Here is a 21189-nt window from a genome sequence, read left to right as displayed (position 1 = left end):
CACACACACACACACACACACACACACACACACACACACACACACACAACACAACACAAAAAATGTGGTTATGAACAGAACCAATGCATCACCCATCAAACCGTAATAAATCAAAGATATGGGGATGATGACCTTCGTGTAATGAGGCGCTGGCTAGCAGTGCATAAAAGTGATGAGGTTCCGTGCTCCCGGTATGTTCATCTCATTAAGAGAACAGCTAACATGTCTGAGTGCTTTCATGAGGGGATGATAAACACAGCTATTCTGCAACTACGTGCCTTTAACACATGTGGTAATTGGATTGAAGGTGTAGTGTATGGATTTAAGTGAAGTGTGTTAATCTATCCAAGGCTACAGCAATGACACTTGGTTTGATCTAAGCCTGGGTAAGGCAATTTTGTTAGCCCTGCCAGCAGCTACTTTAACAATCTGCAGGAGAACAGAGCGATCACAGCAAATATAACTTTTCTCTTACTAACATTAGATCCAAAGGTTGAATAGGTAGAAAGAACATTTATCCCCTCTGAAGTGTTTTATTAGCTTTGAATAATAATTGTCAGTACCTATAATTACAATTTGTACTACAATTAAAATTACATTAACTTAATAGTAAAATTAATCAGATTAGCCACTAAAGGATGTAAAATGATATTGCTATCCTCTGTAATGCACCCATAACTAAACAAGTTCATTCTGGATCAAACTATATAAATACATACAGATTTACGTCACAATTCAAATACTTGAAATGGAAAATGCTTCTTTGCCGTACCACAGGGGATAACATTATCGAAGAATCCCAGTCGTTGCCTGTTAGTATTTGCGTAGAGCTCTACACGTGACACCGCCATGTCTATCTGTGCTTGGGTGTAGAGATCCCGGCTTGTCAGGTGACCCATGTACTTATCCATTTGGGTGGGGATGAGCAGGATGTATCGAGGCTCAAAGTAGCTGTTCTTCAGACTGAACACACCCTGCGACCAAAGACAAACAGTTGGACCTTCTGTTACAATTAGGGTGTTTATTTCGCATGTGTTGTAAACCTGTAAGACTTTGTATGCATCCTATATCTCTGGTAGATCTTTAATCCACTCTCTGACAATCTACTGGCTTTAGACACATTTTCAACGTATGGGGCTTGATGTACTCTCACTCAATATGTTCCATACGCACCTCCAGCTCCATATGCACACAGCAGGCCAGTCCCTCCCTAGCTACTTCCTCTATGGCCTCTCTGCTCAGACCGTAGCTGTGACCTCCGTACTGCATGGTCTGGATGAACTTACCCTACCAGTTACAAGGGGAAAGAAAGAAGGAGAGAAGATTTTAGTGCACTGCTTTATTGTCCCATTATTCATCAGGGTTACCACAGTCCAGAAGCTATTTTAGCTTGTAAAGCGGACATATTTTTTGACAAAGTAACACAATCCCAGCATGATCTATCAAGATTAACAACCTTTAGTCCTTTGCCCACCTGTGAACTGAACGCTTGACCTGGTGGTCAGGGCGAACTCTCTCCCTTTGTTACTCCTCACACATGACCCCTGACCTGTTGTCTGATGTTTAGCCAGGCAGTTTTCTTTGAAGAGTACATTTTAAAACACTTAAAATCCCTGAAGCAAGACATTCTTGTTCATTGGTTTGTGGCATCAAAAGTAAAGGAATTTCGTTGTTATTCCCAAACAAAAGGAATAGCTTTTAGGAGAAATGTAATTTTTGAGCATTGTTTATAAAGTGTTTTCCATTGCTTTATTTTTCCTCTATTACTTGGGTTTGCTACATATGAAACCTCAGCAATAAGAGCAACAATAAAACTGGCCTGTCAATGAAATGTCCATATGTGGAACCAGTAGCAGTGAACTGTATGGCAACACGAGCCTAACTTGGCGTTATTTTGTAACATATATATAATATATATACAAAAAAAGGTTTTACTCTGTCCCCTTCGCTTTTAAAGCAGTATACAGTATGACTGACACTACATTATGAGAATATGTATAAAACACCTTTACTGTGACTCACCGCATTATAATTAAGTGACTTTTTACCAATGATGTATACTCTAGTCTAGATACACAATGTGTCTTCTGAAAATACTAGGTCAAACAGGAATTAAGGTCCTTCAAAAATGTTTTGGGTAATGGGCCTTCTTAAATAGGTAATTGAAAAGCACTCAAAGAAACATGCTTCATATGATTCCATATTATCAGAGTTGGATTCGGTTCAGAACCAATTGCACAGCAGGTGTTCCTTCTGTTTCCGTCATAAGTCAGAGTAAAATAAGTACAGGGGACTGTGCTGATTGGGGTTAATTGTTAACAGCAGCAAGAGGCAGGGTCAAGAGGTTATGATTGCATGCACTTCAAAAACACATGTGAGGGGAGGAGAAGTGAAAGAGGAAGAAAGCAGCTGACACATGAAAGGTGAGAGCATGTAGTGTAAAAAGGGAGGACAGCTATAAACCAAGTAGCTGACAACAGAAAAAGAAGAATGGAAAAACCAACTAGACGGAGAGGCAGACTGTAAAGACAACCTGGTCCACTTCCTCTGCACAAAAGGAATCAATTCCAGCCTCAAAGGCAGCTCTGTGTAAATCATTACATGACCCAGACCTCCATCTATCATCCCCCAACACTCTTACATAACACACAGCTAGACAAGAGGGACAAGATGGAGAACAAATGTGTCCAAGGCCGCAAAACCTCAGCACATATTTCTCCTACCCTGGTCTGATTAATCAGTTCTACTAGCTGTTGATTAACACAAATACAAACTAAGCATGTACATAAAAACAGACCCTGGCAGTTGCTGATCCTCGAATAAAAACAATGTTTTCATGGAACTTTTCCAATGCGTTTTTTTGATTAAAAACCCATTCTTTATAAGTTGACTCAGACTAACAAATAATAGCATGGAAAATGTTGCAAGAGATGAGTCATCCTTTAAGAGATGTTTCATTAATACAGCCGTTACACCTTATTAAAATGGCTCAATTCATCTGTAGTCATTTGAATATCAGTCAATTAAAGTAAACTCAATCAATCCAAGTGAAAATTACTTATCTCAACCAGTCAAATGATTTTGGCCAGTGATAGGCTTGAATCAACCACAACAACAATAAAACATTGTTTTAAAACCTAGTGCATATTTAATTAACTTATGGTGAGTATTCATTGATTTGCATGATAATGTGACACTGAGTGTACACTATTAGTTTAAGTTCAGAATCATTTTAAAACGTGTATTTTGTTCTCAGTTGGTCACTCCCAGGGTCTGTGGTGTAAACAAAATCTCAACGAATGCAATGAACGCACCATGTGAATCATGTTCTGAAAATCTTCCTCACTGACAAAATGGCAATCAATTCCATCCTCCTCCCCGAAGTACGGCCCCCTAGTGGTGTGACTGGTTCTGTGGAAAAACACACAGTGCAGAAACAATCTTGAGATTTCATAGAACATATTTAGCCCTAGAATTGACGAGGTCTGCAACTACTTAAAATAACCAGTAAAGGGGCCAATGAGCTGGGACAGGACCCTTGGGTTTCTGGAACATTTCAGTCCATACTTTAGGATGTAGGTTATTTTCCATAGTGCTGTACTGTTTTGGCCCCACATTTAATAGTTTAGGTAGTGTTTGGGCACCTGGGACTACTATATATATATATATATATATATACATTATTATCTTCACAATATCTGACCTTTACTTTAATATATTCAGGAGCAGATGTTATCTTTTTAAACTAGTTATGAACCTTTCTTCATATTGACACTTGAAAGGGTTGCTTATACTACAGTAAGAATCGTTGCTACCATTTGCAGATATGTGCAGCTTAAGAGCTAACCAGACTCAATACAATTGTTGTTTTTCTTTTTCATACCACTAATACTTTTAAGAAAACTGTACATAACACCATTTAGTTTCTTAAAAAAACACAGAGCAGATAAATTATTTCAACATTTAATGATTATGTAATGTGGATTTTCTGTTTATTTTTTTTATATTTTGTGATTTATTTTAGTATCCCTGCAAGTACTGTGACAATGCATGACAAGTGACATGTGTACAGAAACTGACCCATGGGCAAAGTATTCGTTCAGCTCCTGACACAGTCTGTGAGCCAGCTCTCTCTTCCCACAGCCCTGAGGACCAGTCAGAACCAGCATAGGATATGGAGAGTCTGTAGTAGGCATAGTACTGTTGGACACACACACACACACACACACACACACACACACACACACACACACACACACACACACACACACACACACACACACACACACACACACACACACACACACACACACACACACACACACACACACACACACACACACACACACACACACACACACACACACACACACACACACACACACAGGTTTCTGATACAGGTATGATCTCTTTGAGATGAGTTGAGTATAACCTTGAAGCAAGAGCACCAACTTCTCCAGTTGTGAGTTGTGTTTAGTCAATATGAAGAGGAGCCCTGTAGGGCAATATGGATGTGCTCTTTCTAGGAAGCACAGGGGAGAACGGTGAATTGAGTGTAGCTGCAGCATTTTATTTGCTGATGATAGATGTTTTAAAAAAAAGTGCTGATGCATGAACTAATTCTTTTCTTTTAGGGAGTAGAAAATATGAGCAACACAGAAACACTGCAGATAAATGCTGCACATGCTGTAGATGTTTATAATGATAACTAATCAACACATTTGACTGGAAACACATTCAGTTATTTTAACACATTCAATAAAGAGTTAACTCAATTCACTGGGTGGTTTTGTTTTAAGCTTAAAGAGCAACTTGCAGGTTTTTTTTTTTACTACATTTATGCTTAACCTTGCCTGAAAATTACAATTAAAAAAGTTAATGCAGGATTTGATATGTTTTACAAGACATAAGGGCAGGAATTCAGAGGGAAAGGAGCCCCCCCCCCCCCCCCCCTTCGCTCTGCTCTCTCTCCCTCTCCCCTCCGGTACAGCTCCGTAAGACGTAGTGTGGATTTGCATTAGGTAACGCGAGATAGGGCTGATACTTGCGCATTAGTTTCTGTTACTGATCGGTATCAACAGTCCTGCCAGTAACGTTACTATTATCAATACTACTTTAGTTATAGCCTGATATATGATAGATAACTTTACAATGTTGTGATGTGACTGACGTTAGCTAAAATTAACTGTCTGTAGCTAACGCCGGTCACTCACCAATCAGCTGCTCTGTTCTCCACTGGCTCTCCACACAACAAAGCTCCATTTCTCGCCGATGGCCGTTATTTCTTCTACTCCTTGGCTGCTCCTGGTCTCTTGGACGCCTAGCAGGCTCATAATTACAATCATTCGAATATATATTTTCAACCTCTTCTGTGTCAAAACTAGCATTGTGATCCATGTTTATTCATACGTTAGACCGGCCGCTCTCCCCCATGTTACGTCACGTGGGGAGGCTTTTGTGGAAGTAAAAATGTCTTACAAAAACAACGCCAGATGTCACTGTAGTGTATATTTCTGTATATTTAAAAAAGAATCTAGTGTATTCATAATTTTTCTACACATTTATTCATTGGTGTGTCTAACCTGCAACTTGCTGTATAAGTATGCAGAAAGAAAGCAGAGGACCATTCAGAGGTTATCACAGTTACAACACAGTATTTGGACCGACCTGTCATATAGCACCTGAGGCTGCATCAGCTGATACACCAGGTGGGTCATGTGATCCCGGGCTGCTACCACATCCAAAGGAGGGTCAAACTGGTTTACTGATGACACCTGGGAAGTAAGGAAAGTAATAAAGTGTTGAAAGTAACCTCTGATGGATGGTAGAGATTAGTGCAGTATGCTGATAGAACATGGTCAGGTATTTCAAAACTGTATGTCTGCTGTGAAATTGCAACAGAAATAATAAATAGTTATGTTTATTTATACCTTTTCTTCAACAGTGACTTTCTCTTGGTCCAGCACAGTCAGATGTTGGAGGAGGAAGATGACTGCCAGTCTGTAATCGGGCTGATCCTGCAAATTACAGTCACATAGTAGTATAATAAAAAACACATGATAAATATGTACTTGAAACCAACTCTCATCAATTTTGAAATGCCACATACAGATGGAACACATCATAGAGCCTTAAGTACTAACAGACTGGGTACAGAAACAAAAGAAGAGAAGAAGCAGGAACAAGGACATCTTTCAAAACTGTATATAGTATATCAACATATAAAATAAATGTTCTGATATCAGAACCATGTGGTCAATAAAGGGTTAGGTTACCTGTACAGGGTTTCCCACTAGGTTGAGGTCCCTCAACAGGAAAATATCATGAATGTGCTTGCACTCCTGAATTTCACTGATCTGTAACAAAACCACAAGTTCATCCAGTTTATTTGTAGTTGTTAAATTAGGAAACATGTTGAGTGTGAAAGTACAATTTCAGTCAATAAAGTGAAAATGTGCATTTATGTCTGAATGTTTATACCCATACAACAAATGAGCTGAATCACATTTCAGATTTTTGGTGTTGAGACGTTTTTTTTGAAGATTCTCAAAGATCAATACCATGTTTTTCTCCAGATTGATGGAGCCCAGCAGGTGGAGATTGAGGAGCCCAGACAGGCTGGTGATGCGGTTCAGAGACAAGTCAAGAAACTGCAGACACTTCAGATTCTCCAACCCTTCAATCCTCTCCAGCTGGTTTCCCCTCTAGACACAGAACGGAAAGAGAACACATTTAAAGAAGCGAGTACGTGATATTCATGAATATGCACACATACCTAAGTGGATTCTCACCCACTGTTCTACTTCATATAAAGCCAACAGTTCCCACTCGCTCTGCAGGTTGCCTGAACCTTCTTTCCCCTCAGTGCTGAGTTGAGTGGCAGGCCTGTCTCTCTCTGCTAAATCCTGACAGGTGAGGACTGACAGCCAAACAGCTGGCGAGGTGCTAGCGCAGCACGCTAACCAACTAAAGAACCAGACCTAGGAACTCCTCCCTTGTCGGGGTCCCCAGCCTGCCTCTCACTCCATTCCACTGACTGAAGTTGTTATCCATCCGCCTGGCCACACCTCGTCCTGCTCTTGCCAAGCATGTTGCCTGGCAGAGGGTAGCTGTCAGAGGGCTGGGTGACGGTGCTGTTCCCTGGAAGCTCTGGGTCGGTGCAGTGATGGGCAGGGAACCGGGCTGACAGGGTTATAGTGTTGAGGGAGCCAGCATGTGAGGAAGTGGGGTCAGGGATGGGATTGGATGGATGCTGGATGGACAAGGTATGTGTGACTGTGTGTCTGTGTATGTGTGTGTTTCTGTGTGGTGAACTCAGTCCAGGCTCACTCAAACACCAACAGCTGGTCCCAAAGCAAAGCCACAGAAAGGGGCACACACAGCCAGACCGATGGCTGCCGACAATGAGGAAACACTGATAAAGGACAGAACATGCATGTGTGCACAATTACACACACTCACAAACATTCACACACACAGAGAGAGTGAGACAGAGAGATAGGGAGAGAAGAGAGAGAGAAAATGCCTGCTGTTGGACCATATGGTGATTCTCGATCAGGGGGCCAAGGTTTTACTGAATGTAAAAATTCAGCCAAAAGCAGAGACATACAGAGAAAGACAGAGGGGCCAGAATACAGAGGCAAACATAAATAGGTGAGATGTAGCATACATTGAGTAAAACATACATAAAAAGAGAGAATAACTCTACTGTGGGTGTGGAGATGATGTAGAGATAACACAACAAGCTCTGGCAAAGACAGGCAAACTATGTGCCTGAAAGAACTGTGTGTATGAATTGTTGTGTTGGAATTAGCATTGTGTTGGTCATACTTCTGACTGTTATAGAGGAGTACCTACCAGGCAGAGGTGTGTGAGAGGCAGGCTGTGCAGGCCGCTGATCCTCGAGATCTTGTTGTCTGCCACGCTGAGACGGGTGAGCTTGAAACATTGCTCAAGACCAGTGATCTCACTGAGACTGTTGTCTAAGTATGGGTGTGTTAAAGAATAATCACAAAAGGAACATGCAGTTGAATATAATGCATTTGTTGAAAAGATGCAAAGACAAAGAGAGAGGAAGTGTGCAAGTTCAAGTGCATATGGATGAATGTAAGGATACAATCCAGATCAAGATTACAAAGAGATGAATAGGCTGACAAATCCTCCATTTTTGTTATACGGTTGTGGGAGAAATTGACCTCCTGAAAAAAAAGCAGAACAATATTATAAAAAGTGTTCATTACTTTTCACTGAAGTAATTATTTCCGACTGAATTGATGGAGTATGGAAAATAATTGTCTAATTCATTAAAGTCCTCTGTCGTTCAAGGGCAGTTAATGCCTTATAAGCATATTCAAAGAAACTACAGATGGTGGGCCATGGAAATTCATTCCTATCTGGAGGGAATAGCAAGAGAAGGTAAAGCCCAAGCCGCCCATCAAATGTGCTCTTATCCTGTCAGCTCAAGGTCCCGCATTACTTTTAGGTTCATGGGGGGCTGGAATCCAAAGAAGCTGGAGATTTCGTTGTGAGAAGCATCCAGAGTGACGAGGTAGGGCATGTGGCTCACACAGGATAAATCTGGCAGTTGAGAAAAGTGAGAGCAGTTGAACATAGGATAAAGACAGCAACAGAAGTAAACATATTACAATGTAAATACATCTTTAATAAAGAATAATCACCTTTAATTTTGTTATGCGGCAGTTCCAGCATTTCAAGGTGGACATACTTGGATAAAACCGAGACGTTACTGAGATCTTGACTCTACAATAAGAAAAAATCAACTTTTTTAAAATAAATGTGCCTCAAAATAAACTGCAAGGATAGCGGTTAACATAACTATAACATGACATAATGTGAATGCACACTGATTTGTCACAAATGTCTTGATAATTCAGACAATCGACATACATAAAAGCTCGACTATTTATTTGACAAACACTTACAGGCAGTGACAGGTGGTGGTACAAATGATGCAGCCCAGAGCCAAAGCGCCCAAGGTTGGACACACAACTGGAGACCACCTCAGCAGTTAAAACACCTACCTTCTGTAAACATAAACAAACTAAAAGTAAAGCTTTATTAGAATAATGTGGTGGACATTTGATTGCAATGAACTGCTGGAATCCCTGTAACAATGCAGCTACAGAATTCAAAAGGAGTCTAAAAAGCACATGCACTAATCCATGCAGTACACACACACACACACACACACACACACACACACACACACACACACACACACACACACACACACACACACACACACACACACACACACACACACACACACACACACACACACACACACACACACACACACACACACACACACACACACACACACACACACACACACACACACACACACACACTTAATATGGATGCACATATTGCAAACAAATCCAACCATTTGACCTTGCTATGGTCTTTTACCTGCCCAGACCTCTTGTGCAAGGTAACCTGCTTTATCTGTGGCATAAGGGAACACAGAAGGGGTTTCATTGAAACTGCTCTTACTTTTTTGTCATGATGAAAGCAATAAAAGAAAAGAAACAGTTCAACACAGTGTGTTTCTAATAAGTCTGAAAACAAAACACATGTTACTTATTTAGTTTAAGCAGCTAAAGTAGCGTTATCCTTACCTCCATGTCTCTGTTTTCCTCTAGCTCCTGGCAGCCCGGAGCCTCTGCAGGGGGAGCGGCACTGTGGGACCCTGGGGGGCAGCAGCTAGGCGACGCTGAGGACAACTCTTCACTTTCTGTTTCCTTCATTATTCCGTAATGAAAACTCGACAAAGTCTGACTAAAGACTTACTGAGAAGCAGTCAGCGCACTTAGTGTTACAATTAAATAAAAAGTACGAATATCCGTGTTCCTGTAGCTAGTAAGTTAGCTTTTGACATTAAGCACGCGCCCTCGTAACTAGGCAACGCTAAAACGAGTGCGAAATGAAAGGAATTGTGGGTCATGTAGTTTTCCCGCTCCAAAAGGAGAAGGGGGAATCAACCAGCCCCATATAGAATTATCTATTATATGGCTCTGGAAAAAACAATTGGTGTTGGAAGAACCTCAGATACTTAAAAACGTAATATAAATACTACAGTTAACTTAAATACACTCCTATAACAACAACACAAAATCTTAAGTAAAAGTACAAAAGTATTAGCATCAGAATTTGGTACTCATTTATTCAGATTAGCCCATTTCAGAATCGTATATATGTGTTTTGATTATAATTATGTATGCTTTGTAATTGTTATCCAGGTGGTAAAGCTGCAGCCAATTTAAGTGCCTTTGTGTAGTAGGGTAGCTTGTGAAATGTACTTTAACTAACGTATTTTGTTTAAGTGTTAATTATATTTCACATCATTAATCCAAATCTGCAAATTAACTAAAGATATTCAATAAATGTAGTGGAGTATAAGTACACAATTTACCTCTGCATTGTAATGGAGTAGAAATACAAATCCCTCAAAATTGTAAGTAAGTAGCCTACAGTATGAGTAAATCTACTTAGTTACTTTACTCCACTGGAAAAAACCACTTACATCTCCAAATCCTCCAGGGATAGCTGCAATGTGTTACCAGCCGTTTAAGGGAAAAAAACATGTATAACACATAAAAAGCTCACCTTAGCAGTATTTACTTGACATGCATTCCCAAAAGGAAAAACATTCACCTTCAAGGCCTACATCGTTAAATAAAACCAAATACAATATTTTCTTTTTACATACAGGCTATATAGAAACAAATAAATAGTACTACAATGTATATAAACATTACTGACATGTTTAGAGATTTCCAATTTTGTATAATACATATCAGCTGCAGGGTCATACCATTTCTTAAATTTGGATTTCTCCTTCAGGAGTCCATGACAGTTAGCACTATTAATCACATAGAGACTGTGCAAACATCACACTGTAGACTGTACCGACAAATATGGATTTACAGCCACAACTCAGGGCTTCATGTGAGCTTCAGGTGGTGTGTTGTCTGTGTTTGTTTTCCTGACTCCAATATGCTGCACTTCATGCTTCAAACCATGTCAGACAACACATCACAGCTGTCAGGTAAAACATCTCCTCCAGCGTTGGTCTCACTAATACTGTATGACATAAGGTGGAATCAGTAAAGTCTCAGATGCATCAAAAACAGTGATGGACGGTGCTGTCAGGAGAGGAGAGGTGTTACTGTGTGAAATAACTCCTGTCAGCTGTGCTTCACGTATTGAAAAATATGAGTGTTATTCAGCCAAGGAAAAACACTGTACAATACACACAAAACATGAGTGAATTTGAAGCTTTTATTTTTTTTTTCAGTGTATTAGAGTATGCATAAACAAATCACATGGGCTTGATTTAGACTAACATGAGAGCATTTCTAAGATTTCTAACAGCAGAACAATCATGTTTCAACTTTTCCAAGACTAACACATTTCGATGTATAGCTTTCAATACATTCTTTCTTGAAACAAAGAAATGACTCTGTGCAAAACAAAGGTCCATTGCCAAGGAAAAGTGAGATAGAAAGGCAGATCAACTCAGTTTTGCTTCTAAATTACAAAATGAACCCTACAGTACATTTCATTATTGAATAAAAAGCAATGGCAGCAGGTGTGTTTCACACTTACATATGAAGTATACCCAATACATAAGCCTTCTGGAGCTTTATGTTATATGTGTGCAGTGGGAATCTAGTATAATAGTATCCATGTGTGACATGACACAGTTGGTTAACATTGTATTAAAGTTTCTCATGTATAACCTTACAAAAGTAGCTAACAGCTGAATGAGCAGATTTGAGAATTAACACCAAGTGTACGTTTCAGAGTGGTAGGCAAACCCCTCAGCAGCCCCGTGTTGTTTTCCCATCGATCCCAGCCTGTGTCATTTTGATGGATTGCTTTGTGGGCTTCGGGGAGACCAGCGCCGGGCCTGCCGTATTGACAAGGCTCCCATACTCAGCTCCCGCTCTCGTTAAGCACTTCTCACCCAAGTTAATGAACAAAAAACACGGAGGGTTGCAGGAAGGGGGAATGATTTGTGATCGTCTCTTGAGTTTATACGTTTGGTTCACTTTAGAAGACTTGAGGACAAGTGGTGAGAGCAGCAAAACGAAGATTCAGAACTGCATTGTTTCAGCTATAGAGCTAGTATGACTGAGGAAATGTATTCCTAAACACGTCTTGAAAACATTCCTTCCACTGTGGTATGGACTTGAAATATAATAGTTTAAAAAAAAACATATTCCTGATTTATAGAAGGATGAAACTCACAACTTTCCACAGGAGTTTACTGCATAAACTATGAGAAAAACAACAACAAAAAAACAGATTTTTCAACAGCCATAGATATGATACAATTCTCAGCTAGGGAAATCTTTGGGGACAAACCGAAAATTGGCAGCAGGCGGAAGATGTGGCCTCATTCAGACGGCCTAATCTGGCATCTGTTATTGCAGACAGAATCAGTAGGCCCATGGGGATGCCAGGAGAGGAGAGATAGAGGTGTAATTGAGAGCAGCAGTTTAGATCTAATAGGAAAATGAGATGAGATGGAGCCCAAGTTCGGGGGAAAGTCCAAGACAATCGCCTTTTTATCTGGAGCTGGAGTCATGGTCAGTGGGGGACTGTTAGTGTCGCAGCGCTAGTGATGAATTTGTGTTTTTTCTTTTTAAAAGTGTCAATTGATATAGGTGACCTTATGTCATAACATGCATAACAAACTAAACTTGCAAACTTTGCAGTTGTGTTGGCTGTCACCTCACTTCTCAATTAGAGTAAGCCAGAGCTGCATACTGTACACTGAGATATATTTTGATATATTTGACAAGCCCAGAGTTGGAAGGTGTATCTGTGTCAACCCTCTAACTGTAGTACATTTTTATAATGGATGAAATGGAGAGGACATATTTCTGGTCAAAAGATTTCACACATTATGATTTAAATCTCGAGCAAGTCTTTATTTCAATGTTTCCTAAGCCAATTCCTAAATATGGCCTCTCCTGCAAGTGTTTGCCCTTTAACTCCTTACTCTTGCATGACCCAATTATCTGCTGCACTTATTCCTGCCAGACAGATCTGAAGGAGCTGAAATAAAGATGTGTTTCCCGGTCATCGACCCCCTAGTGGACCCAGTTGTGTTTCATCTTTACACCGTAGTGATCTTCTTGTCCTTGGTGGCCTGTTTGATGGCGGCCTGCTCACAGATGATCTCCTTCAGCCTCTGCAGACGGACGTTCTGGGTGCTCAGATCCCCTACCCCCGTCTGGCTGCGATGGAGCAAGGACAGGGCATTGATGTACTCCAGCTCCGTGTAGCGCACACCCTGGTCCACCACCAGGTTCAGCAGCTCATCTGCAGTGTTGTACAGCATCTCATAGTACTGCCTGGATGGAGAGATGAGAGGAAAGGGGGGTTATGAATAAAGAAAATTAGTTGAGAGAGCAGCAAAGCAGAGAGAATGATAGAAAATAATGTGGAGAGAAAAAAAAAAGTTAATAACACTTTGTATTCCTCTTTGCATTATTCCTTTGCCGAATCAAAAGGAGCAGCAACAACAAAGGGGAAACACAAAAGCCAAACTAACTGCTGTTGCTGTCAAGCTCAATTTTCTTAGAATGAACTTCAAGGACCGCACCAACGGGAGCTGAAGTTAGAGGGAAAACATTCACCGGCAACAAACCACTAAGACCGTTTTAATGAAACACTGTTGACAGAGCCAAAGAGGAAAGAGGTGTGTGTAGAATTAAAGGTCTTTAACCAGGAACTGATCCACAATGGCCCATTTGAAAAACACCATGAAGTACATAATGACAACGAAAGCGTGTTGGGGAATATAATACACATTTTCAACTGCCAACTAAAACATTATACGTAAAGGTCAAAAAAGGCAAACAGAATGGAGGAGAGATTGTGTGTATTTGTTTTTATATATTCTGTCAGTATTTATTATTGAATATCTAGTGGCAGACCCCTTGTGAATTTTGGACGTTATATTCGTTGAAATCAATTTACAGTGGAGTATACTAGATAGCTATATGGATTGTAGTATGAAGGTAGCTTAGGATAAACAAAGGAAAATACAACTTGGAAAGAAACTGGAGGTAAGGTAATGTGCAGGAGTGTGTTAGGATGCAGGAAGGACAATTATTATTTGCTCGGGGGCAGAACAGGTCAAATATCGAAGAGAGTGTTATAGTGTGTTTGTGTCATCCAGAAAAAACACACACACAGAAACGTAGGCACACACTGGAATATATTTCATCACTGTGTGCCCCTGGCTAAAGGAGGAATCCCATCCTCTGAAGATACACTCAATGTTAACTTCCATTAGGTTGTGTATACAGCCGAAACAAGAGGAAAAGAGGTGCTACAAACAAACAAAATATGTTGTGTCATGTATGCTTTATATGAAAAGAACATCCGACATCAAGGTCTATTCAGCATGTCTTGTGGAGCTAAGAAGCTATTTGTTTTCATTAATTTTTGTACGATACGAAAATCAATAAGGTGGCTCCTCGAAATTTGCTTCAGTTGGCTAATTCAACACAGTGGAGATGAGGTCTGTGTTCCTTTTTGTCAATATTACATTGTTGTTGCGTGGTAATTCAGTTAATGGATGTCCTTTTTGTATGGAAATGGATGGGAACCAATGGAGGCCTGCAGCGATAGGAAAATAATCGTATTTCTAAGCACAGAAGCATTGTTTCCAAATTGGTTAGCCATGATGTAAAAAGTAAATGTGATTTAAAACAACTGGTAAAACACTTCTCCCTCCTTTCTTTTGTGAGTCATGACCACAATAGCTGTGTTTAGCTTTTGATGCTGCATGAACAAAACTGGTGTGACCTAGACTCAACACTGTGCCTGAACACCTCCTGCATCGACACAGAGGAGGACCGGAGCAGCTTACATGCTGCTCACGCTGCTCCTCCTGGGTACACATGCTGTTATGGCTCCCAGTGTAACAAGAGTGGCAATATATGCATTCTAATGAGCTTGTGTCTGCTTGTGATGCTGAAAACGCTCACAAAACAGTTTCAGGCAAAATAACTTTTCTTTTCCGAGCAATAACTAGCCATTTTGGCCAAGGTCTGACACCGGCTACTAAGCAGTGGCTCCTGCTGCTTTGCTGTTCAGTGGAGAAAGATTATTGTACCTTTGATATTCTGAGGCATGGAGTTATTGAGGTTGAACAATAAAACATATTGAGTCCAGCTGTTTTCAAATCTGTCTTTATAAGACAGCAGCGAAAGAGTGATTTATATTTTAGTCCATAAAAGCATCTGGAGAGAGAGGGTTAAGCTCTCCATTGTACCAGAGGAAGTAAATGGATTTGAATCTTTAGTGATTTCTGATATGGCTCAGTAAAAAGACACTTTGGTAAGAAAATATATTTTTATCTCATCTGTTTAGCTCCATCACCCATCCAAGACCCATTTCCTTCTTGAGATGATCATACTTGATGCTAACAAGGCCCTAATGAGCACTCTGGGAGCTTCTGTTCCAAGGTGTTTTATGTGCCGTCATTTTAGAGATCCAACTGTACAAAAAGACCAGGGAAAAGTAATGGAGGGGTAAAATGAACGAGATGGAGAGGGAGAGATAAAAGGAGAGAGAAAGACTGATGGCTGAAGAGAGGAGTGAGGAATAGAGGTGAATAATATCTGTTTTTTGGCCTTCCCCTGACAAGAAACGCCCTTGGTCATCGAAGGATTTGCATTCTATCTCATTCTCAATCCGGCTCTCTATTTCTCTCCAAGGTCTTGTTTATTTTTCCATCCTTGAGCTCAGTTCATGAATACGCTTGTCAATATTGATGAGGGTCACATTGGTTTACTCCTTTACCGGGGGGCAAGACAGTATAAGGCAAAAGAGTGGGAAATGATGGCTCCCACGTGTGGTTTTATCTTTTAATGTATTTTCTTAAATGTCTAAATGTTGGTGCCATTGAATGTGTCTCTGCTTTGTTTAAGTGTCGGCACATTTAACTCAGAAACAGCACAACACCAGCTCAAAAGCATTACCATTTCTTTCCCTAGACCCGGCGATTAACTGCACGCTCGAGGCAAATTGTCTCTTTATATGATCTAATGGGAAGAAAAGAAACACAAAACAAAATACACATTTCCTTTGTTTAGGGAAGAAGCTTGGAAAAGAAGGCTACCCTCATTCAAAAATACCTCCTCAGATCTCAATGGGAAGCAGCTTAGGAGGGGAATGAAAATGATGACTTTGAACATATCAATAAATAGGAGTAAATTGCACCTGACTACCTGAGACTGATTGTAAGTAGATGTGAGTGAATAATTTGTGTAAAGACTTTGTTGTTCTCCTTTCTACACTTACTTGCTATGGTACAAAGACAAGCAGTTAGGTTGATTTGAGAGGCTAAATTGCCGGTTACTGCAGTTTGTTTCGATATATGTCCGCCCTTTGATTTATTGACTATCTTTCAAAGGTGCATCACCCAATGTGAGTTGGGACCGGCTGTGGGTATTGTGTTCAAATAATAATGTCCACAATTGTAAAACTTAAAAAGAAATAGTTCCCAGTACCAATCATCTCCAAGTTTTTGTAGCAGGATTTGTAAATGTAGACTGACTGAGAAGTGTGTAAGCTCAGCTCCCTGTTTCATTTAAGAAAACCCAAGGACAGAAAATTAACAAAAGACACAAAAAAAACATCCCTGCTGAAGCTGAAATTATGACTGTGAGCACTTTCACAAACACCACATTCTGTTTTGACATTTTCCTCCAGTTGTCATAACTACTTGTCTAATAAAATAGTAAAAGTGGCTGGAAAGCTTTGGAATCATTCTGTAAAAGCAGCCGCCAAGTCAAAGTAAAAATAGCCCACCTCATCAGTGCTATAAAACAGGGCTTAAGTACAGAATAATAGCAACTATAATTCACCTGGAAGTGATGCATCTTGGAAGAATCCCACACAGGATTTGTTAAAAGCCGAACTACTGATGCTCATTTATAACTGATAATGGGATAATAAATCAACAGCTGTTTTTTCTGTAGCATCTAATAACAAGACAGTGTGCTAGGCTGTGTGTGTGTGTGTGTGTGTGTGTGTGTGTGTGTGTGTGTGTGTGTGTGTGTGTGTGTGTGTGTGTGCGCGCGCGCGAGACCTGAAGACAGCTGGCAATCTGGCCTCTGTTCAGTATAAAGGCGAGGGGGCTGGCTCAGAAGTGTAAGGTGTGTTTGTGTGTAGATGTGTGTGTCTCTGTGCCTGAGTGATGTATGTTAGTGTGTGCTGAAAACACTTTCAAACAGTTCATTACTCGAGCAGTTGGAAAGCCATTTGCCAAACAGGGTAAGGGCTGTTAATAAGATTAAATCTCTCGGCACCCCACCATCAAGAAGGAACCCCCAGTGGCACACACGCTTACACACAAACATACACTTATTTTTATCAGTTTAAGATGCAGCTGGTTAATTAAACCAACGTTCTTTTTCTAACAAAACCAAAGTGAATTGTTGTTTTGTCTCCCTCTGTGTCTTCCACTTTCACTGATTTGACCAATTTCCACCTGCTTCCACTAGAAGTCTCATCTATAAGCGCACTGCTTTAGTAATCAGTGTGTTGGTGTGTGTGTGTGTGTGTGTGTGTGTGTGTGTGTGTGTGTGTGTGTGTGTGTGTGTGTGTGTGTGTGTGTGTGTGTGTGTGTGTGTGTGTGTGTGTGTGTGTGTGTGTGTGTGTGTGTGTGTGTGTATGTGTGTGCGTGTCAACATGCTTCCGTGGTGTGCTTTTCTATTAAGTTTTAATAAGCCACCCTCCTCCCTTTCCTTGTATACAAAGAATATTAAGTTAATTTATGATGCAGCGTAGGCCAGACAGTTATGTATAAGAAAACAAAGGGAAAGCAGGAGGAAGAAGACTAAGACAGAGAGAGAAAAGAGAAGAAAAGCAAGAGAAAGACAAGAATCAGCACAATTTATTCCCCCTCATTTCCGACGTGTACAATATTAAGGCCATTAGAGGCTGCCTCTGTCAGCACGTTTGGAACAACACGTTAGTTAGTGGGGGAGGGATGGGGGAGGATGGGAGACTGTGGAAGGACCTCTCTATCTCTATCTGCCTGAGTTTATCAGAGCTGCAAACTATTGTTACTTAAATTACTTAAAAACTCACAAAGATGCTTTTCATTTTCTTCTTTTGTATGATATTTAAGTACATTTTTCTATCTGTGTATTCTACATTTGTTTGTCATTTAGATGCTTTCTCTTGATATTTTAAATGTGTTCTCCTGTTATCATAATGTAACGTGTGTAATTTAGAAGGTGCTTTATAGTTTGTAAACTATATCAGATAGAACCAAGACTTGTTGCTGATATAACAGTTAGATACATTTTCATGGCATCAAAAGAACAGGGAGCTTTACAATAATGTTGTAAAAATGCTCAAGTATTCTGACATATAAATGATATTTCCAAATGAGCCTGGTTAATGTGGATTTACTCGAATCTATGAATCCTTATTTTTCAATTTCCTCGCCTCCTCCTGTCTTTCTCACTCCAAAGCAGTGCATTTGTCTCTCATCTGGTAATGAGGAAAGGTCTGCAGAGACAGAGACTAAAGCTTCATCAGCAAAGACCAGTTCCATCATGCTGTGCCACAACACACACACACACACACACCCCCACACACCCCCACACACCCCCACACACACACACACACACACACACACACACACACACACACACACACACACACACACACACACACACACACACACACACACACACACACACACACACACACACACACACACACACACACACACACACACACACACACACACACACACACACACACACACAGCATGGATAGACAGGCTTCATCAACAAAGACCATCATCATAGGACCTCTTGCGCATGCACACAGAGAGAAAGCAAAGGAGGGGAGGAGCTGGAAGAAGAAGGGAGCAGTGAGAAAAACAATTCAGCAGAGGTGGTGGTTGGAGATGGGAAAGGAAAATGGATAAAAGGGACTGAGAAAGGAAGAGAGAGATAAAGGGAGAGACACAAGGTGACAGGAAGGGAGGCAGGAGCTGAGCGGAGTGACAGTGTTCCGAAGCCAGGCCAAAACACAAACAGTTTTATCTGTTGACACCCACTACCTTCCTGACATGGCCGTCAACTGTACTTATTACCACATTCTCTGTAGATACACCAGCCTGTCACCTCCACACATACACACACCAAACCAAAGGCAGTTTGTTTGCTGGTGCGCACACACCGGATCTTAGAGACACACAGAGGCTGGGGCGGTACACTCAGGGACAACTCATCGTATACAAGGTGTACAATTCACACATGTACAGCCGAACATTGCAGTAATTTCCAGCAGCAGACAGGTGGGTGAACTCTGGGGCATCACTGCAGTGAGTTTGACAGCCTGGTGTTTAGCCTAGCTACGGCTAAGGAGCTTGTGAGTTAGCTAGGATGTTATGACAGCCCGGCAACCTGCCTACACGGGTCACTGGATAAAGCAGAGATACACCGTGTGTGTGTTTGTGTTGTCATGTCAAAGAAAACCTAGAAAAAATACCCTACATTTTGCGCACACCTAGAATAAATGTAGACAAACACATTTACTTGCATTCAATTTGATATGGGACATACTCGTGTACAGTAACAACAAGCTTGGTACTGGTGTGATAAAAAAATATATATTTTGAGGCCCATTTTCAATTGATCCTATATTTGGCAACCTAAGAGCCAGTCAGTTCTTATGTGTATTTGATCGGACACAACTAGTACTAGTCGATTAGTCAATCAACAGAAAAGTGATCATTTTGCATTACATTCGCCGAGCAGAATTGCACAGAACAGAACTGAAAACAACATGCAACATTACATTGACAGTGACTTGTTAATCAAGGAGTGGTAGCAAACCAAATCCAATCAAACAATATGTGAATGGATTTTGTAATTATTTTGTATCTCTATTTTAGGTTTCAGTTTATGTTGCCAAGCAAAATAAACTATCTCTAAAGGCTGAAGTGGACTGTTGCCAGGCTACACTAAGACTTTCGAAAGTTTGTCATATTTGTTTTCTTTGTAACTTCTGGCTTTTAAAAAAGACTCACCAACAACATTACCTTTATCTCATCTCTGCTTTTGTCAAGAAAATAGTAATCATCAAAGGAGAGTGAGATAGAGAGAAGGCGACATAGGACAGTGAGAGGAGATCAATGGAGACAAAGTTGAGGGCTCAGCCAACACACACACACACACACACACACACACACACACACACACACACACACACACACACACACACACACACACACACACACACACACACACACACACACACACACACACACACACACACACACACACACACACACACACACACACACACACACACACACACACACACACACACACACACACACACACACACACACACACACACACACACACAGATGTGACATTGCAACAACGCGCAGTTCTGCAGAATCGGACTGAGGCCCTGAACTGTTTCTGAGCAGATGGTCTGTGTGTCCACTTGTGTGTTAGTGTTTAGGTGTGTGTGTGTGACCTTGACCCACAAGCCAATCGCTGCCAAATTTCTGACTGAGACACAAGAGAGCGCCATAGGACCTTACAATGAACACTCCTACACACACATGAGTTTTTTTAACACTGTGCCAGCAACAGAAACCTCAACAATTGACATACAGTAGTTTTCCAGGAATGTACTGCATATTAACACGCTTTCAGGCACAAGGTGGCACTGTTTCCCTATGCTTCTAAGCAATATACTGTAGGAGAGAGTGTGCGTGCGTGTGTGTGTGTGTGTGTGTGTGTGTGTGTGTGTGTGTGTGTGTGTGTGTGTGTGTGTGTGTGTGTGTGTGTGTGTGTGTGTGTGTGTGTGTGTGTGTGTGTGTGTGTGTGTGTGTGTGTGTGTGTGTGTGTGTGTGTGTGTGTGTGTGTGTGTGTGTGTTTGTTCATGAGTTCTGCAGTGCTGGTTACTAGGCCTTTCTTAGTTTTAACTGGGATCAATGGTTATTACTGTGCCCTTGTCCAGGTCTTTCCCTTTCCCATACAATCACTCAGATGCAGAAGAAAAGCAGAAGCAGACAGACACATAGGGAACATAAAAGTACATGGGTGCACAGGTAAGCATCAGTAATCTTTCTCAAAGCAGATTTCCTGCTGTGATCAC

At 40.8% G+C, this 21189-nt stretch overlaps 2 protein-coding genes across 8 annotated transcripts in view; both read right to left on the bottom strand.

The window, feature by feature from the left end:
• lrguk (leucine-rich repeats and guanylate kinase domain containing) overlaps positions 1-9925 on the bottom strand; it is a 33191-nt gene extending 23266 nt beyond the window's left edge. For 5 of the 7 annotated variants that reach the window (XR_013803319.1, XM_079654788.1, XM_079654787.1 and 2 more), the window contains exons 1-15: positions 9642-9925; positions 9415-9468; positions 8943-9044; positions 8679-8760; positions 8477-8577; positions 8117-8198; positions 7858-7982; positions 6561-6704; positions 6276-6356; positions 5931-6017; positions 5668-5774; positions 4081-4200; positions 3315-3411; positions 1174-1287; positions 773-974 (exon numbers count right to left, since the gene is read on the bottom strand). Coding sequence is in view for 6 of the 7 variants with exons in the window: in XM_079654788.1 (XP_079510914.1) it covers positions 773-974; positions 1174-1287; positions 3315-3411; positions 4081-4200; positions 5668-5774; positions 5931-6017; positions 6276-6356; positions 6561-6704; positions 7858-7982; positions 8117-8198; positions 8477-8577; positions 8679-8760; positions 8943-9044; positions 9415-9468; positions 9642-9770 (1627 nt within the window). In the remaining variant the exon portion in view is untranslated. The remainder of the gene's footprint in view (positions 1-772; positions 975-1173; positions 1288-3314; positions 3412-4080; positions 4201-5667; positions 5775-5930; positions 6018-6275; positions 6357-6560; positions 6705-7857; positions 7983-8116; positions 8199-8476; positions 8578-8678; positions 8761-8942; positions 9045-9414; positions 9469-9641) is intronic. The other 2 variants (XM_079654785.1, XM_079654786.1) reach the window with 2 other exon arrangements.
• A 1365-nt stretch (positions 9926-11290) lies between these two features.
• exoc4 (exocyst complex component 4) overlaps positions 11291-21189 on the bottom strand; it is a 115144-nt gene continuing 105245 nt past the window's right edge. Inside the window, exon 20 of the mRNA XM_079652853.1 lies at positions 11291-13388. Within this exon, the coding sequence (XP_079508979.1) occupies positions 13151-13388 (238 nt within the window). The 3' untranslated portion in view covers positions 11291-13150. The remainder of the gene's footprint in view (positions 13389-21189) is intronic.

The sequence above is a fragment of the Notothenia rossii genome, assembly GCF_949606895.1.
Source record: "Notothenia rossii genome assembly, chromosome: 10".
In the NCBI taxonomy this organism is placed as follows: domain Eukaryota; kingdom Metazoa; phylum Chordata; class Actinopteri; order Perciformes; family Nototheniidae; genus Notothenia; species Notothenia rossii.
The sequence above is the reverse complement of the archived record's forward strand: the minus strand, read 5'-3'. Positions and strand labels throughout refer to the sequence as shown.